A 21757-nucleotide genomic window follows, 5' to 3' on the forward strand; every position below is an offset into this window, starting at 1 on the left:
CACTACTCTCGTTTTACTCTTTCATTGCATTAACACCAGTTCATGTCCTTGCAGCTCTCTGTGCAGTGCTCCTGGGGGAGATTTAGTTCAGCCCAGAGATCATTTCAGACACTCCAGAGTTTTGCAAAGCCTCTGTTTGGCTTTTGTGCCCCGGGGCAGCATCCCCATGGCATCAGCAGGGTATCCCAGTGCTTTAATGGTGTTTCTGCTGTGTGTACCTGCAGGAATTCAAATAAGAATAAGAAAATGCCATGTATATTTAAATTTTAACTGAGCATTTCTCTGTGCCTGCCGTGTCTGTAGTTCAGCTGGGGACTGTAACTGCAGTGCTTGGATCAGCTAATAAGGATATTGTTTTATATGGGAACATGAATTTTTAAAAATACTTTCTTCAAGGAGCCCTGGAAAGTTACCTGGAAAGGGAACTGGCCAAAATCCAGCTCTTGTGTGCTGACTGGAGGAAACGTGCTGGAGAGGTCAGGGCTTTGCACAGGCTCTTCCCAACAGCAGGTATGACTTTTTCCCTTTCCAGCAGGGCAGGATGGGCCTTGCTGCCTCTTTGCCCATCTCTCTGGAGCTCAGGAGTTTCTCTGAAACACAATTTCCCTCACCAGAGGGGACTTCCATGAGCCTGTGGGTTTTTCCAGTGGGCTGGAAGTTGCCTCCCCTTTGCAATCATCCCTCTTCCCCACAGCAGCCCTGGCTGTGAGCCTGGAGCTCCAGCATCAGTTCAAACACCTGGGTCTCCACTGAAGGAGAGGATTCTGCACTCCTTCCTGGTAGGGTCCTGGCAGCCTCAAAGACACTTTGCTTTTAAAATACAAAACAATCTATGATTGTTTATAAAATATATATTTGATGTCACTTCCTAAACATAATGTTTGTGTGGCTTCTGTCTGCATAGTACCAGGTGCCTCCAGAGTATTTATAGTTAGAAAAAACACTAAATATCTGTTTGGGGTTTTCCCCCTTCTTTCTAAGATATAAGACTTGTGTCCTATTTCATTTTTGCATATGCATTCATTATCAGAAGCATTTTTTTAGCAGGAAAAGTTGAGTGAAAGAAAGAGCATCACTGGCGAGCACGTTGTGGTGGAGGAGGTTGGTCCTGTGGGTCCTGCAGCATCACAGTGCTTTCCCAAAACATCCCCATCCTCACAGAGTCACTCAGTGGCACCTTTGCCACTCACCTTTCTGCTTTCAGGGAGTGGGGACCCCTAAAAGGGCACCTTGGGACCTTGGCTCTCCAGTTTGCAATGCAGAGGTGATGGCTGGGACAGCAAATCTGTGGGGAACTTAAATGTTTTAGCAATGGTTTATGCTCAAGAGAAAGATGTGCCTAAATCCCCTTGTCCTGTAGTCAGAGACTGGATTTTAGGGAGACTGACAGGTCTTTTGATGTCAGTGTTACAAGTCAGTACCAACTCCAGGTAATGAACCTTTGTTCTCCTTATTCCTGCCCCCTCCTCCAGTTGCAGGACTGCCCTGGGCATCCTGAAGCTCCCTGCAGGATGGGCAGGACCCTGTCTGCAGCGGGCTGTGTGTGCCACAGGATGATGCTGTTGGAGCCAGCAGGATGGTGATGAAATGGGGGCATGGTAACACTGTGGAGAGGCAGTGCTGATGGTGTTGAACCAGACTGAGGTGCAGATTTTTTTCTTATTTCTTGGATGGGGATTGTCTGTAGCTGTTGGTGCTGTTGGCAGTGAAAATGGCAACTGGAAAGAGGGAAAAGCAGCTGCTCCAACAACTGCTCCAAGTCATGCTCTGGAGATGGGGCACTGCACAGGGACAGCCTGATCTCATTCCCCACACACACAGCAGCAGTGTCCTACATACTCCTGACAGAGTGGGGGATTGGGTTGACAGTTATAAAGTCATAAAATATCCTGAGTTGAAAGGGACCCACAGGGATCATTGAGTGCAACCCCCAGACCCCTCCAACAACCCCACCCTGGGCATCCTGGGGAGTGCTGTCCAAACTCCTGGAGCTCTGGCAGCCTCAGGGCCGTGCCCATTCTCTGGGGAGCCTGGGCAGTGCCCAGCACCATCTGGGGAAGAACCTTTCCCTAAATCCAATCTAAACCTCCCCTGACACAGCTCCAGCCATTCCCTCAAACAATGACGTGAGGGTGCTTTTACCTAATTGGGACAAACTGGGCAGGACCAGGAGATGGACGTGTCCAAAAAGATGTGAATCCTGCCAGCAATCAAGTGTAATTTCTGATGCTGAAAATCAGTTGATTCACACATCAAGAAAGAATTTGGCCCTTGTTTTCTGGGTGCAGGTGAGATCAGCACAGCCCTTGCTTTCCCCAGTGCTTTGTGTTTGTTTTCGAGGTGCTGCTGCTCAAGGCTATCAGCCTTTTTCTGCAGCCACGCTTGCATGGAAAGAAAGGCATGTTTCATTTTTAAGTTGGAAAAAAAAAAAAAAAAAAGCCACGCACACAAAAAAAAAACCCAAACAAACATAAAACGCAGTGTGGCACAGATTAAATCCATTTGAGACAACTTGGAAAAAAAAAACCCTGTCATATGTGCAAGTCAATAGGAGGAGGGGAGTGGAAGGGGGAAAAGCAACTGTGACATATACAAACCCTTTAGTGTGCATAGCATAAGATTTTTTGGCTGGCACTCACATGATTTTATTCAAGGGCTGGGAAAGAACTACGATTAGTTAAAAGCTTCGGCAAAGTCTGGAGGGAGTGCTCTGAAGAGTTGGGAGCCGCGCAGAGGTGACTGTAACTCCTCTCGCAATTTCAGACCATTCTTCTGGGGCTCAGGACAAAAGCCTTTTCTTTTCCCTCCGTGTTCAAAGAGACATTTGTCTTGAGATGTTGCAGCTGTGGGCCGCGGGATCGCTTGTTTGAAGATACCCCCTCGTAGACGAAAGGAGAGGCACCGCACTGAAAAGTGGTAGTATTTTATCGTGTGTGGGTCCCCCCTTCCTCCTCCCTCCCTACTCCTCCACTGCCATGTGTGGTTTTTAATAAGAAGAAGAATGTGGAGGCAACATTTTCCAGGCAAGGGGAAATTTCCTGTTTCTTTTCTGTTTGTTTAATAAAGTGTGTAGTTGACTGTAAAACTGTAGCTACTTGGTCGTGAGCGGGTAATTCAGGCGAGTGTCAGGATCGCTTCTTGATGCACTTTTATATACTGCAGGGCAACATGTTTAAAGCCTTTTTCTCTTTTCTCCTTTTTTTTTTTTTATTTTAAATCTGCGTGGCGAAGGCAACTGAGATTAATAAGAATTAGGCAAATGGCTTCTGCTTTTGTTTCGGTGAGATAGTACCAGCCGTCTTGCGGTCACACAAAGGCTGCCATTTAGCAGGGAGCACTCCCTAATTCTCTTGGCAGGGGTGCCATTGGGATCGGATACAAGTGGGTGGCAAAGGGGAGGAGCGGCAGCAGGAAAGGACAAGCAGGCTTTGTGTATTAAAAATGAAACAAAAGCACTTTATACGCGGGGCTGCGTGCAACAAGCGGCGCTGCCTGTGAGCTGGGGTGGAGTTTGAGTTCTCTGTGGCTGCAAAACCTTGCTTTTTTGCCTCTTCTTTTTTTATTAATATTTTTTTCCCTTTTCTTGTAAATCCTTGCTCCTCTCCCTCTTTCTTAGCAAGCTTTCCCCACACTGCTGGCCAGGCTCCGCAGGCGGCTGAAAACGCCTTTAAAAAAAAAAAAAAATGTATTGAACAATACTTGCCCCAACTTCGCAGGAACAGCTGGGGGGGTTCTCAGCAAAAATCAGCTTCAGATGGCGTGGGAGGCACCAAAATTGGGAGGCACCGAAATTGGGCGGCACCAAAATTGGGCGGCAGAGCTGATCCCAGCCCAGCCCCGAGGAGAGCTGGTGATGCTCGCGGTTTACACAGCGCTGTTCCCTCGGTTTGGCAGAGCGAAAGGGTTAATGGCTGCGATGTTTTATCACAATTTCGGGAGGAGTGGCTGCTGTTTAATTACTTTCTGATCCGTGGCATACCTCGTTCTTAATGAAGCAGTCGCCTGCAGAACAAACGTGCTGTATGAGCCGGGTGGTTTGGTTCTGTCAGTCCAAGTGTTGGTTTGGATGTGTTTGTGCAGAGGTAGGAAGGAACCAGGACGGTGAGGAATGGATGCAGGACGGTGAAAAGGCTGCAGGAGAGGTGGGCAAGGAAAAACAGAGCACAGTTTAAGCTACAAACCTGCCAATGGTTTTCATTAAAATGTAATTTCCATACATTATGCACCTCATCCTGTATTGATTTGCTTCAGAACTTTCCTTGTCGAGCTGAAATAAATTCCCTCCTTGAAGTAGGAGAAACAAGAGCAGTTCCTGTGAGTACCTCACGGGTTCCAGCCACATTCATCCTCAGTGACTGCACTTGAGTGTGTGGGCAAGGGTGACGTGCCTAAGAAGCCTGTGTCATCATGCACAATTACATCCCTAATCCCAAGCAAAGACACAGATGCTGTTTCAAAAAAAAAAAAAAAAGAAAAGGAAAAAAAAAAAAAAGCTGTGTTTTGTTTGACTTTCAAAGAAGCTTATGTAAGGGCAGCATAATAAACCCATTATTTTGGGGCTTGGATTAAATGTCAAAGTTTCAGATAACCTGTGGTTTCATCTTCCACCTGCCACACTCACGGGAAGGCACTCCACCCTCTGTGTGCCCACTGCTCTGCCTTGAGGATGGTCCTGGTCCCTGGTGGGCACTGGGCTCCAAGCTTGGGGACAGGGCTGGTGGCCGCTGGGACTGGCACAACCACGGCCACCTTGGCCCTGCATCAGATTCCTTTTTGTTTGCAGTTGTGGTGTGAGGCTGGCAGGTGATGCTCTAAGCCTCGGAGATCATACACATTAGAAAGCATTTAAGTCAGTGTTATAATTCACTTGCTTGTTAACCTGAGAAAATAATCTAGCTGGGGTGCAGTGCTGTCCAGAGGGATTGTGTAAGCACTCGGAGATTTGGGCATGTTTTATTCTTGCTTATCTGCTTATCACAAGCTTCTTTCCCTTATCCAGATCGTCTCGGCACTCTACCCTGCCTACTGACACACTTGCACTCCCATCTGGATGAAATGCATGCAAACATAATGGATTACTTCCAGTAATGGAGACCTCAGTAGGGAAGGGGGAGGGAAGGACCAGTTCCAAAATCGCCCACCTGTAACGCTGAAAACCTTCAGTCAGGTCTGCTGGGCTGGTTGGTTCTTCATTTCTTTAAGCAGATGAAGTAGAAAAGGAATGGAAAGCCACTAAACCCACTCCATTAAACCTGCCTGTTTCCATGGAGTTATTTTTTCCCATGTGAAGTGAGTGTGGCTGTGTGAGTGTAGCAGCAGTGCAGGGTCCCTCCCCGGGACCACGCTCTTGGTGCTCACAGGTCTGGGGTTCATCGCTGTGGCCAGCAGTGCCCATGTCTGTAACCCCCACATCAGCTGGGGGGAGATTCCCCCACAAAATACCCCAAAACAGCCCCATGGAGTTCCCTCAGCCAGGCCCTGGGCTTGTCCCCCTAACCAGCACAACCACTGCATTTAGAGGACAGACAGAAGTTGGCTGGTAGCCCTGGCAGGTTCTTGTGCAGAAGTGGGGTTTGGTAAGGAGAGGAGAGGCTTTGCTAAGACTGCTTGTGTGAGGGTTTGGAGACTCAAACCCAGACCCTCCAGCTCCAGCCACCTCATGGTGCAGCAGCAGAAATAAAACATCACAGTGTACCCAGAGCACCTGGTCCCCTCACCTGTGCTCTGCCCAGAAACTGCCTGGGCAGCTGAGAAAGGTACCTGAGATATTTCATAGGGTCCTAGTATAATAAACACCTTTACTGGAAGTGATGTGTAGCGATTTCTAAGTGACTTGTCCCAAAATGAACCAGTTAATCCCCAACAGAGCAATAAATAGAATATAAAACTCAGCCTTCTGTGGCCCTTGGTGGTGATCAATTCCTTCCTCATCTCAGAGGAGAATGTTGGGTTTACAAAGATGAACTTCGCTGTTCCCATGAAACCTTTGGTAGTTGGTAATACATCAGAGTATTACCTTCTGTGCTAAGAGGTTTTCAGTGTCCTGCTCTTCCCGTGAGTTTTCCAGTAATCCTATTTTTTGAGCGATTCTCTGTTTGGACTTGTTTTTCTGAGGTGGTCAGAGTGGTAAAGCCATTCCCTAACAAAACGGGGGCAAAACCACAGCTGTGTTCCCAGGGAGCATTCAGCCCCTTGGCCAGACTTCAGCCCGTGTTGCTGTTAGCCCTGACCCTGCTGCATCACCAGGATGTCACCAGGTGCTGCTGGCCCTGCCCTGACAGGGACCCCGCTCAGGGTAAATCCCGCTGTGCCCGCAGGTATCCGCCCGCAGATCATGAACGGCCCCATGCACCCCCGGCCCCTGGTGGCACTGCTGGACGGCAGGGACTGCACCGTGGAGATGCCCATCCTGAAGGACCTGGCCACGGTGGCCTTCTGTGACGCACAATCAACTCAGGAGATTCACGAGAAGGTACCGGGAGAGGTGGGGCGGGCTGGGGGCAGCGGGGTCTGGCCTTGCCCTTCCACGTCTTCAAAGCACCTTGCAGGGCCTGAAGGGCTCCAGGAGAGCTGCAGAGGGATGGGGAAAGGGATGCAGGGACAGGACACAGGGAATGGCTCCCACTGCCAGAGGGCAGGGATGGATGGGATATTGGGAATTAGGAATTGTTCCTGTGAGGGTGGGCAGGCCCTGGCACAGGGTGCCCAGAGCAGCTGTGGCTGCCCCTGGATCCCTGCAAGTGTCCAAGGCCAGGACTTGGAGCAGCCTGGGACAGTGGAAGGTGTCCCTGCCATGACGGGGGTTTGGAAAAATGAGCTCTCCTCCAAACCAGTCTATGATTGTTTGATTTTTGAGCATAAAGTGTACAAAGCTGCACTTTGAGTCAATCAGCAGATAACACCAACAGAACCCACTGCAGATTAAAATTCATTCAGGCTGTTTTAGAAACCAGATGTTATTTTGGAAAAAAAAAAAAGTCGCTTTATCTCTTTGCATCAGGTTTTTCACATCAATGTTATTTAACGTTTCTCATGTTTTTTGAAGTCTGTGGTGCTGCTGTGTCTTTGCTGACACCATCCCAGCTGCAGCTGGTGGGTCTTCCCAGGTGCTCAGCGCACCTCCAGCAGCTCCTCCCTCTCCAGAGGGAGTGGAGGAGGTTTGGGAATCATTCAGGTAGATCCATGCAGTGTGGATGAGTGTTTCTGCTTGGAAGCTCAACTACATGTAAATACTTCCCATAAAAGTATTATTTTAGATACCTCAAATGAGGTTTGAAGTGATCAGAAATCACTTCCAAGATCTGGGAAAGAGGAATACAAATAGCATCAGTGCTGGCCTTTGCAGATATTAAATCTGGGAGAAGAAGAATAGGAGTTTTTTGTGAGACATCAATAGATGAGCCAGGCTTGGGGGGGTTTGGATGGGTCTTGGGTTTTTGGAGCACTGAGGTAGCTTGTGACAAGGACAAATGAAGGTCTGGATCTTCACTGAAGGGGACAAAGCCCAGCCCTGTGTGACTGTGCAGCCTCTGCAGAGATTCTCAGGTCCCCTTGAAAGGTAGATGTGACTGGTGTGGCCAGAGTTTGGACGTGCACAAGGAGGTTGAGGTGTTACAAGTGTCACACAGTCCTGTTCAACCCCAACAGACACACCTGCAACACCTAATTCCTTCCCAAAAGCAGAATTACTGCTGCTTGGAGGCAGAGGGGTTTTTCAGATAACCACCTGGAAAACCACAAATGTGGTTTTCATCTGCTTGGTCTGCTCAGATGTAACATCATAATTTTCAGACATTCACCAAATCCAATCCCCAAAGCTGTTGGTGGGTCACAGCCCTGCAGGGTTTGGTGACACCTGGCTCAGACAGCAGGTCAGCAGTGAAAATGTCCAACTCACCGTGTCATATTCCTGATTCCTGAGCTGCAGGTGTCCCCCCAGGTGTGCTGGTGGCTCCTGACTCCTGTGTTGTGTTGCAGGTGTTGAATGAAGCTGTGGGGGCCATGATGTACCACACCATCACCCTGACCCGGGAGGACCTGGAGAAGTTCAAGGCCTTGAGGGTCATCGTCCGAATAGGCAGCGGCTACGACAACATCGACATCAAAGCTGCTGGGGAGCTTGGTAGGTCCCAGCTCTGCACCCTGACTCCTTCCCCTGTCCTTCCAATCCTTTAAAATCAGCACAAGGATCTGCTGCTTCCATGGGACCATGCTGGCACAGCAGAGTTCCAGGCAAGACCTTCATTCAGCCCCTAAAATTACAGGTGCAGTTCACAGAGAATATTATGCCAAGAAACCTTGACCATGAAGTGAACAAAACTGTGCAGTTTTAGAAGGCAGCTTTTGGGTTCATATCATGTTAAATTTGCCCTGTTTGAATCCCTCATTCCTGCACTGTTCCAAGTTCCAGGTGCCCCTCAAACAGCTGGATATTTGTATGGCTGTTCTATTTCTGGCACAACAGCTTTAGAAAAATTGGAGGAAGGGTGTTTTATTATATTTTGTTAGGCAAGATCAGTCTCTTGATCTGAGCTGGTTCTCTGAGTCATGCCCGCTCCACTGGGAAGGAAGGCTCTGTGTTGGATGGTGGAGCAGGAATTGTGTGTTGGGTTGTTGCCACCTCCTTTGCCATCTCATCAAAGGTGCCTCAGGAACTTGAAAAGGGCTTTTAGTGTGGATTGCCAAAAATAGGGAGGGTCATGTTGTAAGACACTGCTGGGGCCACCCAGTTTCCAAACTGGTTTGGGTGGTCACAGAGCCTTCTGGCTGCACACCCCCAGCTTCAGGAGCTTGATTGTATCCCTGGTTTCAGCAGCTGAGTTACAACAGGCTTTACTCATCTGATCCCAAGATTCAGTCTGTGGAGCAGCCTTGCAGTGGTGTTTGGGATGTGTTGTATTAAAGGTTATCTCTGGGGAAGTGAAGAATAACAGCCATTCCACCTGAGCCATTTTACAGAGATAATTGCGACAAGAGAGTCTCAAATAGTCATTCCTAAAAAAAGCAATTCTCAATATAGTGAATTGTTTTCTTTTTTCAAGAGGAGAACAGTGTCTCCTCAGTGTAATGGTTTCTTCATGTTTTTAACTCTTATTGTTATTATCCATTATAACAATGTTCTCAGGCTTTGAACATCAGGAAGGAAAAGATATAACGAATAAAGAAATGGGATACTGCAGCATAATCCTTCTTTTTTTTACTTGGCAAATTGGGTGGCCAAATGATGTGGTTTCGAGTAGAAAATGTAATGACTCCCCACAAATGTAGCGTAAAGTTTAATTGGTATTGCTTTCCATAAGGTGGTTTTTAAACCGTGCAGTCAGTCAATGACCAGTGCCTAAACATCGGTGCCAGGGCTGGGCTGGGCACCAGTTTGGACCCACTAAAAGACACCCCCAGAATGGGATGATGGGGTTGAGCCATCATCTGTGGGCGTTTAAGGGGGCACAGAGTAAACACCAGTGTAAGGAGCTTGTGGGAAGGGCAGCAGGGATTCATCCCATTCCATAAAAGGGTCCCTTAGCCAGGGGACAGGAGCTGGCAGGGCTGTGACCTGTGTGTGGCCTCCGCAGGGATCGCCGTCTGCAACATCCCCTCGGCCGCCGTGGAGGAGACGGCCGACTCCACCGTGTGCCACGTGCTCAACCTGTACCGGCGGAACACGTGGCTGTACCAGGCGCTGCGCGAGGGCACGCGGGTGCAGAGCGTGGAGCAGATCCGCGAGGTGGCCTCGGGAGCCGCCCGCATCCGCGGCGAGACGCTCGGCCTCATCGGCTTCGGTGCGTGGGACAAGGGCGGGCCGCTCCTGAGGGGGCTCAGTGCCTCTGCGCTGCCCTGGGAACGACCCAAGAGGAGCATTTCCAAAACCAGAGCCACCACAGTGGATCGGTGTGAAATGGACAGAACATCTCGCGTGGTGTTTTGGGGAAGGAGCTGCTTTTGAGCTGTGGTTGAGTCCTTGGAGGAGCACGGGTGAAACATAGTGGTGTTTTAGAGGGACCACAATTCTAGAGGTAGTGCTGCTGTCCTCTCCCAAAAATACCCCGTCCCTGAGCCACAGCTACACCAACCCAGCCTTCCTGAGCCACTCTGGCTTGCACAGTGGCAGGGATGTGTAAAACAGAGCTTAAGTTCAACCACAGCTGTAGAGTTTCACTGTTAGAGGTGGGATCAGCTCAATGGGAAAAGCTCGTATGAGCATGTTTAAATGGGGAAACTGAGGCAAAGCAAGGGAATGCTCGGGAAGCCCAGCAGCCCCCAGGGGACAGTCCTCAGGTCCTGCTGGGATCTCAGCCTCATGGACACAGGGGATTTGGCTCAGTTAACTCCCCTGTCCCTTCCCTTCGGCACAGGTCGCACTGCGCAGGCGGTCGCGGTCCGAGCCAAGGCCTTTGGCTTCAACGTGATCTTCTATGACCCGTACCTGCAGGACGGCATCGAGCGCTCCCTGGGCGTCCAGCGGGTCTACACCCTGCAGGACCTGCTCTACCAGAGCGACTGCGTCTCCTTGCACTGCAACCTCAACGAACACAACCACCACCTTATCAACGACTTCACGATTAAGCAGGTAATTAATGCACCTCACGTGCAGGGCTGAGGAGAGCTTTGGTGGGCAGGACCTGAGTGCAGGAGCTGGCCACAGATCCCTCAGCTTCCCCAGTGAGCCAGCAGCTCCAGAAGAGCTGCTTGCACCCAGGCGTGTCTCCCCACAGTGTTGAGGGGGAGCAGTGTCCTGCCAGGTAAATAATCCCCATCCCTGTGGCGCAGAGGTGATGGCAACGGTGAGTTTTGTTTGCCAACACCAACCAGAGATGGAGATCCCATGGAAAACCCACGTGCAGCGGGATGGGGGTTGCTCTGGGGCTGGAGCACAAAAAGAGGGGGTGGGGGGTGAGGGCAGCATGGGGTCGGTGCACCCAGCTGACCGTCACCCCTCTCTGGGCCGGGGCAGATGAGGCAGGGGGCGTTCCTGGTGAACACGGCCCGCGGGGGGCTGGTGGACAAGAAGGCCTTAACCCAAGCGCTGAAGGAGGGCCGGATACGAGGGGCCGCGCTCGACGTGCACGAGTCGGAACCGTTCAGGTAAAGCTGCGGCTCGCGGGGCCGGCCCTGGGGTGGCATCGCTGTCACCGTGTGTTCGTGGCACAGCCGGGGGTACCCAGCACCACCCACGGAGTGTCACTGCCCCTGGTCACGCCGCCCAGCACGGGGGGACAGGGCTGCTGTTGTCACCTTGCAGCAGCCATTGGCTCTAGGCCAGCACTGGGGTTATGTGTGCACAAAGGGACGTTGGGAGCTCGGAACAAGAACCCAGCCTGTGTTTAGAAAAAAACCCAGAACATTCTCTAGCCCTTGAGTACAAATTCACTGCACTCAGTGCTGGGCAGTTTTGCCTGCAGCCTGGGAAGGGCTGAGTTGTAACTGAGAGTGCAGCTTCTCTCACCACAGAAATATTTAAAGAACAAAAAGTTTGCTCCTACACAAGGAGAACCCCAGTGTCCACCATTCCCATCCTGGGATGACCCACAGCCTGTCCCTTTATCCCCACACTGCTGCAGACACCCCCAAACATTATTCTCATGGGAGCATTAAGTTCAACCACTCCATGGGTTGGTATTTAAGCTCTTTTTTGGTGCATTTTCAGAAGCCTGCATTTTCTGAGCCCTGCACAGAAGTTATGCTTCCTCCCCAGCACTTCTGTGGCCATTTTGGGCTGGCAGGACCATCAGGCCAGGGAATCAGGGAATGATTTGGGCTGGAAGGCACCCTAAAGCTCATCTAGCTCCAATTCTTTGCTGTGGGCAGGGACATCTTCCACAAGGGCAGGTTCATCCGAACCCCACCCAGGCTGGCCTTGGAAGGAGTGTTGCATATGCAGAGGGCAGGCCACAAGCCTTTTGCTGTTCATCTTTCTTTCTTCATTTTAACATTGATTGATTGTTCATTTTCCCCTGCTCCCAGTTTTGCTCAAGGCCCATTGAAAGATGCTCCCAACCTGATCTGCACCCCACACACAGCCTGGTACAGCGAGCAGGCGTCCCTAGAGATGAGAGAAGCTGCTGCCACCGAAATCCGACGTGCGATCACAGGTACCCAGCCCCTGGGACACTGGGCTTGGCTCCCTGGGTGCCTGGAACAGGAGCCAGGAGGAGCAGAGACAGGGATTCACCCTGCCCATGGGAAAGGGATCTAACCCCAGTTTGCTTCCCAGTAAAAGAACTGAGAACCCAAAGTTCCCTGTTTAGTTGTGACTGGGTGACAGGTTTTGTGTTGGTCTTATTTTTTTAATGAATGGGCAAATAGTGGTGTTGGTGGCTGGGAAGAACAGGACAGGGAAGCAGTAATTGCTGCCCCTGTTACTGGTGCTGACCCACACAGTGGTGCAGACACAGCACTGCATTCCAAGACAAAATCCCAAGGTGGTGGGCACAATATTCCAGCAAAAGAGTTCTTCTCTTGTTCTGAAAATCACCCTCTGAAAGCCAAGTGTTGGGAGTGAGGGTGGGAAACTGGTCTCCAACCCTGCACCCAGGACAGCCAAAACATCCTCCTGAAACAAGGAACGTGGGATTCTTTTTCCTCCCATCCTTTACACTGACAGACACAGTGAAATTATAAGCATTGCAGCTCATTAGAGGGTGATGAAGCTGGGCCCTGCCTGACACAGACTCACCTTTCTCACCAACTCCAGGGCGCATCCCAGAGAGCCTAAGGAACTGCGTGAATAAGGAATTCTTTGTCACGACGGCTCCGTGGTCAGTAATAGACCAGCAGGCGATTCATCCCGAGCTCAATGGTGCCACGTACAGGTGAGCGGGAGAACGGGAGCACCGGGACACCGGCAGCACCCGCGGCCGCTGCACGGCACGGATGGGACAGCGAGGGGGATGGGACAGCAAGGGTGACCCTGGCTGCTGTCACCCCTCCCTGGGGACCAGCACTCACAGCACGGGGGCTACTGATGGGGTTGAGCCAGCCCCAAAGGGTGGGTAAAGCCTCCCTTCCCAGAGCCTGCATCCCTGCTGGGAATCACTGGGCAGCGTCTCTGGAAGTGGCAGGACCCCCCCCCACGAGCTGGATGTGACTTCTGAACTGCAGCAGCAACTCTCTGCTCCTGTCCATGACCAACCTCTGTGAGCCAGGCCCAGCTCGTAGGTTAACAAGCCAGGGGAAAAACTCCAAATATAGGGCTGTAGTCAGGTGACCCAATTTCCACCTAATCCGAGATTAGGGGTTACTTACTGCTCTGTTTAGATAGCTCCAAGTATGCTGGTAGGAGACATTAGGCTCAAGGAGCTGGAGCATGGGCTCGTTCAGGGTATCACCACTGCCAAAAATACTCTGAGCTACAAAATACCCTGCAGGGCACATCAGGTCATGTCAGGCAGAGCCAGGCCAGAGTTACCCAGCAGCAGAGCCCCAAGACAGCTCCTGGGCCATGCAGGCCACAGGCACTGAAAGCTCCCTCTGACCACCAGAACGTCCAAACCTGGAAAAAGCCTCCCCTGTTCCCACTCTTGTTCCCAAGCAGTGCCAGTACCTGAGGACAAGCCTTGGCTTCCCAGCTTAACCTGTCTCTGCAGGGAGCCTCAGCCTGGCTAAGCTCCCTGGAGCTGCAGCCCTGGAGCCCCTGTAAGCTGGCTCAGCTCACCACCTTCATGGACAGGTAAAATTCCCTCCCAGCTTCCCAATCCACCTTGCCTTAAGGCAGTAAAGCTGCAGGGAAGTGGGAGCCCTCAGGCCTCACATGGCCACAGAGCTCCACATGGTTTTGTCCTCATTGGCCCAACATCACAGATGAATAAATTATTTACTATTATTATTATTATTATTATTATTATTATTATTATTATTATTATTATTATTATTCAAACTCACTGTTGTCTATTTGAATGTGTGTAATTGCTCTTGGAAAAGCTAGATTAGATCTGATCCCATCTCTGAGCTGTGCTGTTCCACAAGGAAGATGCAGCTCCAGGAAATAATTTACAAACCAGGTGTAGGTGTTCAAGGTATTCACACAGAGGGATGACAGGGTCAGCCCACCAGCATCTGCACTTTCAGACAGCATTCCAGATGGTTCCTTACCCAAATTTCCAAAGGAGAAAGGCCTCCCCATGGTGCAGGAGGCTGAGAGAAAGCACAGAACAAGCTGCAGTCCTGGTGGTGTAGCAGAGGACGTTTACCCAAGGCACAGCAGTTAATGTTGAACTCTGAGCTCTCCCTTGTAACTTAAAAGGAAAAGCACACCTGGCTCCAGGAGGGAAGTGGGATCTCTCTGCTGAGTTTTCTCCGCAGTGGTGATGGGCTGATGATGTGTGATGAGCTGTGCTGTGACAAACCTGCCTGTCTGTGTCCCCTCTGCCAGGTACCCCCCTGGGATGGTCAGTGTGGCACCAGGAGGAATCCCAGCAGCTATGGAGGGCATCATTCCCGGAGGCATCCCTGTTACCCACAACCTTCCCACAGTGGCACACCCTTCCCAAGCTCCATCGCCCAACCAGCCCACAAAACATGGGGACAACAGGGAACATCCCAACGAGCAATAGCAGATAATTTAAAAACCATTCAATAAACTTAGGACCAAGAGACATTGGAAAAGGAGTTATACATGAACTAAAAGAGAAGAATTTGATACGAAATTTGTAATGTTGATTTTGGACAGAAGCATCATTGATGTTCCAGTGTTCTCGACAAAGCGACAGCAGCCAAGACTGGGGAGAAGCCCTGGAGAAGTCACCTGCTCCCTGCAGTGCTGAAAACTAGGATGTGATACATTAATGAGCAACTTCTGTTATTGTGTGTTGAGTTTCCTTCATCTGTGCATCAATCACATGAATAAAAATGAATTTCTTTTCCCCCTCTCAGCTCCTTGGGAAGGACAGGGCTCCTGCACTGTGTCCAGGCCACTGAATTAAGCCATCTTGACAGAGTTAACAAGAAATCATTGTGTGGCTTCAGCCCTTTCCTTTCTCTTGCATCTGGTGACCTCTCCTAACAGGGGGCAGCAGTCCTGGCTTAGAAGTGGAAGGAAAAAAAAAAAGGAAATACTCCTCCTCCTCCTTTTTGCAGTGGCCAGTGCCGTGTAACAGAAGTTCTCCTGCCAGGTCTAAGTTCCAGCCATTCCAGCTGGGATCTGTGGGATGGGAAGGGCAGAAAGGGCTCCTGGCAGTGACCACTGCCCTCCCAGGCTAAGGAAAACCAAACTGCCAGTCTCTTCTCTGCCCAATACACTGAATAAAGTAGCTGTGCATCCACCTATGCCCTGCAATGATGCAAGAAAAAATAAAAGAAGAAAAAAGAAAAAAAAAAAAAGGAAAAAAAAAGAAGAAAGTATTAAGTTTCACACACTATTTGTACTCAGATATATTTTCTCAGTTTTAAATCTGCAGCTATTTTATCAAGTGGAAAAAGTCTTGAGCTGGAAAGGGTTCAAGAATAATGTTGCATTTCCTTATGTCTCAGGAAACACTTTTTATGGTAACTTGTCGGACTGTCTATGAACAAAATCCACTTTTTTAGACATTGATAAAAGTCTTCTTTTCTTCACGTGATATTTTATACAAGAACACTTCAAGATGTGTTATTAGATGTGACTGATTTTAACAAATCCTATTAGATTTGTATCAACTAGTTACATGTTATATTCATAGTCTTTTGTGAATCACCGCCTTTTGTTTTTAAAGATGGCCTGTTTTGAGCCTTTGTATGGGTACATTCCTGTTTCTGTGACAAAAAAAAAAAAAAAAAAAAGAAAAAAAAAAAGAAATCTTGAGCTGTCCCAAACAGACAAAAAAAGAAACCAATGGCTATCAGTATGTTTTGGTTTAGTGTGTTACCGTTACTGTATTTGTTTATTGTAAAGGTGGACATTTAGCGTTCAGTGCAGTTTTCAATAAAAAGTGATAAAATTTCTATAATTTCTGAAAGGCAAGAGCTCTCGCTGCAATCTGGGGCTTGGAGACACTGAGAGGTAACCATAAGGTACAGAAACATAATTCTGGTCACACTTAGTGAATATTTACAGTCCAGTGGGAGAGGGGAAGGTCCCTTCCAACTCAGACCATTCTGTGCTGAAGAGATCACTGTGGGCCACTAAGTACAGAGGCAGCTACAACTCAAACAACATTTTCTGTACATTCTCAAGAGCTGAAGCATTATCAAACCATTGGAAAATAAAGCCAAAAAGTGCTCAAGAGGTGCTGCTGGCTCTGAGCCTCACTGGGCAAACGGCCTGTCTGTTCTTGTTTCCACCCTTCTTTCCCACTGTGTCCAAGTGCCACACACATGGAGTTAGATGAGGACTAAAAAAGCTGAAACCAAAGTGTCCAAGTTACAAAACTCTGTATTTTGTTTGCTTAAAATTAAACTGAAAACTTGGTTACCAGCTTCAAACATCCAAACAAGAGGTCACCTGTTACAGAGTGATTGCTCCTTGTCAGTGCTCAGCACAGCCCAGCAGTGAATTATCTGTGACCTTTGTGAGAAACTGGGATAGAACAGGTCAGATACAGGGGTAGTATTTGGAGACACCAAAATGACCATCAAAACCAGGAGGAAAACATTTAATTGATGTTAAGGTTTAGAGTTGTTTTAAAAATAAACGAGCCCTGGTACTTTGTTTCTCAATAATCCGGTCCCTCCCTGCGCCGCAGGATCCGTGTGCCAGCAGTGACTCCGAGCTCAGAAAATGCTGGAGCTTTCATCCAACACCCAACTTCCCTTTCAGCCAAAACCAAGGTCAGAAGTGCCACAAGCTCAACAGGAGCAGAGGTTAAGCCATCCCAAAGGTTACAAGTGCCTGCAGGGAGAACACCAGCAAAACATGCAAAGATTTGAGCCGTGGAAGCGGAAGGGGAAGAATGTCATCACAGCTGGGAGATGCCGGAGCACCAGGAACTGCAGCTCTCAAATGGGAAATTATTGGGCAAAGAAATGGGAAATGAACAGTTGTTGCTGAAGGTTTGTGGCTGACAGAGCCATGCTGCTGTTGTCCCACTCAGGGAATGCAGACAGGAAGGCTCTCCTGGGATAATCACCTCCATCTCCAGGGAGAACTCCCAAGATGTCAAAGGAGCTGTCAAAACAAGCAGCTTCAAGGTGACAAACACTATATAAAACCTTTTAAAAAGGTATTAGGGAAGTTACTGAATAAAAGGGGGAAAAAGGAAAAGCAGAAATTAAAGTCTTCACACACACAAACCAACCTGGGTAATGGAGGAAATGCAACTCAGGAGTATTTGCCATAAGCCATGCAGCAGAACTTTGGAAGAATCCAGAATTACTAAATTTTAATATATTAAAAAACAAAAGAAATACAGGGATTTTCACTGAGGAAGTCATAAATAAAACCAGAAAAAAATCCTGACCAGCTGTAAAGGAGGTAGCAATGAAAAGCTAAATTCTATGCTAGGAAAGCAAGTGCTGCTGTGAACGATATATGAGGAAAATAACATTGAGAAACCCAATTTTTTATATATATATTCATGGCTGAAAGTGCAGAACTTGCTGACAAGCTGCAGGGCAGTGTGTGCAGATTAATCTCAGTGTCTGTAAACTTTCAGGTGTGTGACTGAGGAGCCACTGACATACACTGACTGCGGTGCGAGCACGAAGCCGGGGGTTGCAGCTCTTTAATCTACAAGTACAGGAGGTTTGGATTACTCTGATTCTGGAAAAGACACTTCACCAGTTCCCAAAGGGCCTGTGAAGCATGTGAACCTGAACAGACCACTGTACAGCACATCAGAACAAGACAATAATGATCAAGGAAGCCAAGTGATCCGAAGTACCAGGACTGTCCTGTCGGAGCAGAGTGAGAAATTCATCGGTGCATGCGTTTGAGAACAGCTGAACTGACCACGGGGACTCCACTGCTCGGGGGACAGGGGCACAATGCAGGCTGCCCATGGACAGCAGGAGAGCAGGGCAGGAGAGCTGGGCCAGTTTGGCTCAAGGTAGACTTTCACATTGGTAATTCTCCCCTCGGGACAAGGAAGCTTTGCTTCCGTGAACAAACGGCCAAAAGAACACGGGTGGGAGGTGAGAACTCCACAGCATCCTCGGAGCAGCCCATGGAATCAGGGGCTTTTCCTCCTGTCCACAGGGCAGCTGGTCAGGGGCAGGCTGGGATCTGAAGTTACAGGTCTGGCCACTGAGAGCTCCTCAAGCTGGCTGAGTTAGGATCCCCGTGGTCACAGCACGGCACATCAACCACTCCAGGCACAGTGCACACCAGCTCAGGGCACGGAAATCCTCATCCCAGCTTACCCTGCATTCAGCTCCCCGGACAGAAAAGCTTTACATCCTCAGCTAGACAAGGTATAAAAGGATTTCACTGCAAGGTAAGGATAAAAAAAATCCCAATTTAGAAAGGGAACCTGAACAAGGACTGTGTGCTCGTGAAGAACCCCTGTAGTTCTGGGGTTGGGTGGTGAATTTGAGTCACTCACACATGGCAGAGCAGCATTCATCCTTCACCTGGAAATCTGGGCATGCACCAAGCAGAGGAAATCTAAGGGCCAAAAAAGGTGAAGACATAATAAACCTCAGTGGAATCTAGGACGGGAGAACTGCAAAATTAATACAGTACTTCATTATTTCTTTACTTTTGGTGTCATCACCAAGTTTCTGTAGGAGTTGTGCACGTTTCAACACCATCTAAGCAGCATTTGGAAGAAAAAGCAGCAACTTCCTCAGGCTTTCCATAGCTCTGAACTACATAAAAATAGGTGCTATGGGGCTTTTTTCCAAATTCTAATTAAAACAATTTCATCTACTGCAAAATTTCTTATTCAACCACCACACCATCAAAAGTGCTTTTCAAGACAACCTGAATTGCACTGTATATGTAAAAACTGGCATTAACCTTTAGTGTTTCAGTGATTTTAGATAAACTTTATCCATTACAGGTTACATGGCTAAAGTTATCAAATATAATAAAATTTCTACTGGAGAATATACTCTGAACTTACAGTCTTAGGAACTTACATAAGTTTAAGTATGGCCACATCAATCAACATGCAAGAAATTCCCAGGTTTACATACTGAGAAATATATAACAGTGCTTTTAAACAACTTGAGCATAGATTCTTCTTTTTAATTAGAACTGCCAAGTGGATTCTCACTAGATTTAGTGACTGAGGAGTAACCTTTAAAAAGGTGTTTTTCCATTTGCAATAAAGTTTGAGTGATCAAAGAATAAATGATAAAAATGATATAATTCATAACACAGCAAGACGGAGTTTTGACAAGATTAAATTCTCAATTGTGTTCAAGTTCTCATATTTCACACAATTTTGTTTAGTGTATGCTCACAGGAATAAAATCCATATCTTTTAGGTCACTTCTCTGAATAAATATCCTTATGTATACTGAAAGGAATCTATTAACTATTAGAAGAAAAAAAAAAAGGCAAAAAAAAAACCCCAAGAAGCTTTTTCAGGAAACAAATCATTTCACTCAATGTAAATTTAGCTTCTCTTCCAGTTTGTTCCGTAGAGTTTAGGCTTTATTACGTGGGCACAGCAATAACTAAAATATTAGTAAAATAATGAACGTATTTTTGCTTATGACTTGCTGCGGATATCTGTGCAAACAAAAAAAACCTCTCACAATCTGACCTGGGCACTAGTGAGATTTCACAGGAAAAGGCCTTTCAGGGAAATGTGTCAGAGTATCTAAAAGGTGATGGACAAAACCAGGTTCTACTGTAAAAGAATCTCAAAGGGAGGAGATATCCAGCTCACATGTGCTTTCAGAAGTGCCCTTAGTTGAAAAATTTCTCTGCAATAATTAAGATGCTGGTATACGTTTCCTATTACACAACCTCTTACACAACCACATGCGGTACATTTATAGACAGATTTACAGTCAGAAAGAAAAATGGGGTTGGTTTGGTTTGGTTTTTTTTTCCGTCTTGATAATAAAATTAGCTGTTTTTTGTTTCTTTTTCGTGTTTTTATACAAACTGTAGTCCAGCCCACTTGGCTCTCTCCAGGCAGCAGGATGAGCGTCCATCCTCTCCCCGTGCTGTCGGAGAATCCTTCCCAGCAAGTATCCCCTAGACCTGGGTCGTTCCACACCCAACTGCTACAGCACAACGCTCACTCGGGGTCACGCACTCTGCGCTGCTCATTTGCACTTTATTCCCCCTCACTCATCGTCGTCATCCTCGTCCTCCTCGCCGTCGGACAGGGACGTGCAGGGCCGGATCTGGCGGTAGCGGTCGAGCCACTTCTCCACCATCTGGGTGACCAGCGGGTGGTTGCGCCGGCGGGAGCTCTTCTGCATGGCCACCAGAACCCCTCCCTCCGTCACGCAGCAGTCCAGCCACTCCCGCAGCAGCTTCTCCTGCTGCTCCTCGTTGCCTATCTTTGGGGCACAGAAAACACCAGGAATGAGGCTTCCCGAACGCCCAGCACCGGCCCCGCTCCAAGCGCGGATTCCCTTAGCCTTGTCTAGGATTCTCCTCAACTGTCTTGCCTCTGCTCTAGGTAGCCACCCCAAGGCATCACACCCAGAAAAGGAAAACTGATGCCCACTGCATTTTCAACCAAAGCCTCTGGAAGTTCTCTCCAGCTCTTCTCCCCGGTTTTTCACATGTATATTTCCAGTACGGCCTTCAGTTATTTTTAAGCAATTATTTATCTCCAGTAGGCACCATATATAAGAAGGGAAGTCCTAACAGAGCTTTCTGGCTTTACAAACACATTTTTAGGTGCCTAAGTTCTCAGCATATTTTCTCTTGTAAAATATAACAAATATCACGGCTTGCTGAAGAAACATGCCTTTCTAGACTTGAAGCTCATATTTTTCTCCTTTTATTTACAGAATGCCCACTTTCTGCAATTACTACAGTTTTCCAGCCCTCCCTTCAGCCATGCACACCCTTTAGTGAAGCAGTTCCACATTTTTATCATAGTTATTAAAGCAAAAATGAGTTGAGTTTCATTAGAATAGAAAGTGGAAAATGCTGCAACTATGGGTCAACATTTGTGCTTCATCTTTAGGGAAAAAAAAACCCCAAAAGTCATATTTCAGTCTTGCCTTAGTGACAGAACCCTTATTTTGGTGTTCTTTTCTAGGTATTCTGATATTTAGTGCTCTGAGGCACGGGGTGGGATTGTTGGGGTGTCCTGTGCAGGGCCAGGAGTGGGACTGGATGATCTTTGTGGGTCCCTTCCAGCTCAGGACATTCGGTGATCCTGTTCTGTGATTTACGTGGACAATGAAGCTACATTCTATTTAGAGAGCTGTAAATACGCATCAAATTTGTGGGAAAATACCTTTCAGAATCACCTGGAATGATGGGGAAGGGAGCAGCATTAATTCACCAGAACAGCACACTCCCTGTAATTCTTTGGACACCAAAAACTCGGGAGGCTACAGAGAATGCTCAGCTGTGACAAAGTCACCACCACACGCCAGGTGTTTCATTCTTACCTCTTGAGCAGAAAGGAAGTGAATGTGCAATAATTTCCTCTCGCTGTCCACCAAGGGTAGAAAAGTAACAGTAACATCATCGTCAGTGTTCAAATTAGCACCAGCGCCTCGATTGCCATAGCCGTCATTCTCCATGGCAACCAGGGCGGAGAAATGGCCCCTCGTGTAGCCCAGAGCTATGGGACTTTTCCAACAAAAACTCTGTTCCCATAACAAAGGCAAATACACACCTGTGGGGAAGGAAAGCACAGGGTAAGGCTCAGAACTGCTGCTCAGCAAGGAAGGATTTTGTTACAAACCGTTGTGCTTTGGG

The 21757-nt window shown here is 48.2% G+C and overlaps 2 protein-coding genes across 6 annotated transcripts in view; one reads left to right on the plus strand and one right to left on the minus strand.

Moving 5' to 3' along the window:
• CTBP2 (C-terminal binding protein 2) overlaps window positions 1–14858 on the plus strand; it is a 130864-nt gene extending 116006 nt beyond the window's left edge. For 3 of the 4 annotated variants that reach the window (XM_053983266.1, XM_053983267.1, XM_053983265.1), the window contains 8 exons: window positions 6318–6472; window positions 7978–8122; window positions 9573–9779; window positions 10353–10567; window positions 10952–11082; window positions 11962–12089; window positions 12692–12809; window positions 14369–14858. In XM_053983266.1, the coding sequence (XP_053839241.1) occupies window positions 6318–6472; window positions 7978–8122; window positions 9573–9779; window positions 10353–10567; window positions 10952–11082; window positions 11962–12089; window positions 12692–12809; window positions 14369–14549 (1280 nt within the window). In that variant the 3' untranslated portion in view covers window positions 14550–14858. Of the gene's footprint in view, window positions 1–2556; window positions 3024–6317; window positions 6473–7977; window positions 8123–9572; window positions 9780–10352; window positions 10568–10951; window positions 11083–11961; window positions 12090–12691; window positions 12810–14368 lie in introns of those variants that run through there. The other variant, XM_053983268.1, reaches the window with a different exon arrangement.
• Window positions 14859–16327: 1469 nt separating this feature from the next.
• ZRANB1 (zinc finger RANBP2-type containing 1) overlaps window positions 16328–21757 on the minus strand; it is a 44273-nt gene continuing 38843 nt past the window's right edge. For both annotated transcript variants that reach the window (XM_053983269.1, XM_053983270.1), the window contains exons 10-11: window positions 21445–21674; window positions 16328–20373 (exon numbers count right to left, since the gene is read on the minus strand). In XM_053983269.1, coding sequence (XP_053839244.1) covers window positions 20155–20373; window positions 21445–21674 — 449 coding nt within the window. In that variant the 3' untranslated portion in view covers window positions 16328–20154. The remainder of the gene's footprint in view (window positions 20374–21444; window positions 21675–21757) is intronic.

Source organism: Vidua macroura, chromosome 8 (assembly GCF_024509145.1).
Source record: "Vidua macroura isolate BioBank_ID:100142 chromosome 8, ASM2450914v1, whole genome shotgun sequence".
Lineage (NCBI taxonomy): Eukaryota > Metazoa > Chordata > Aves > Passeriformes > Viduidae > Vidua > Vidua macroura.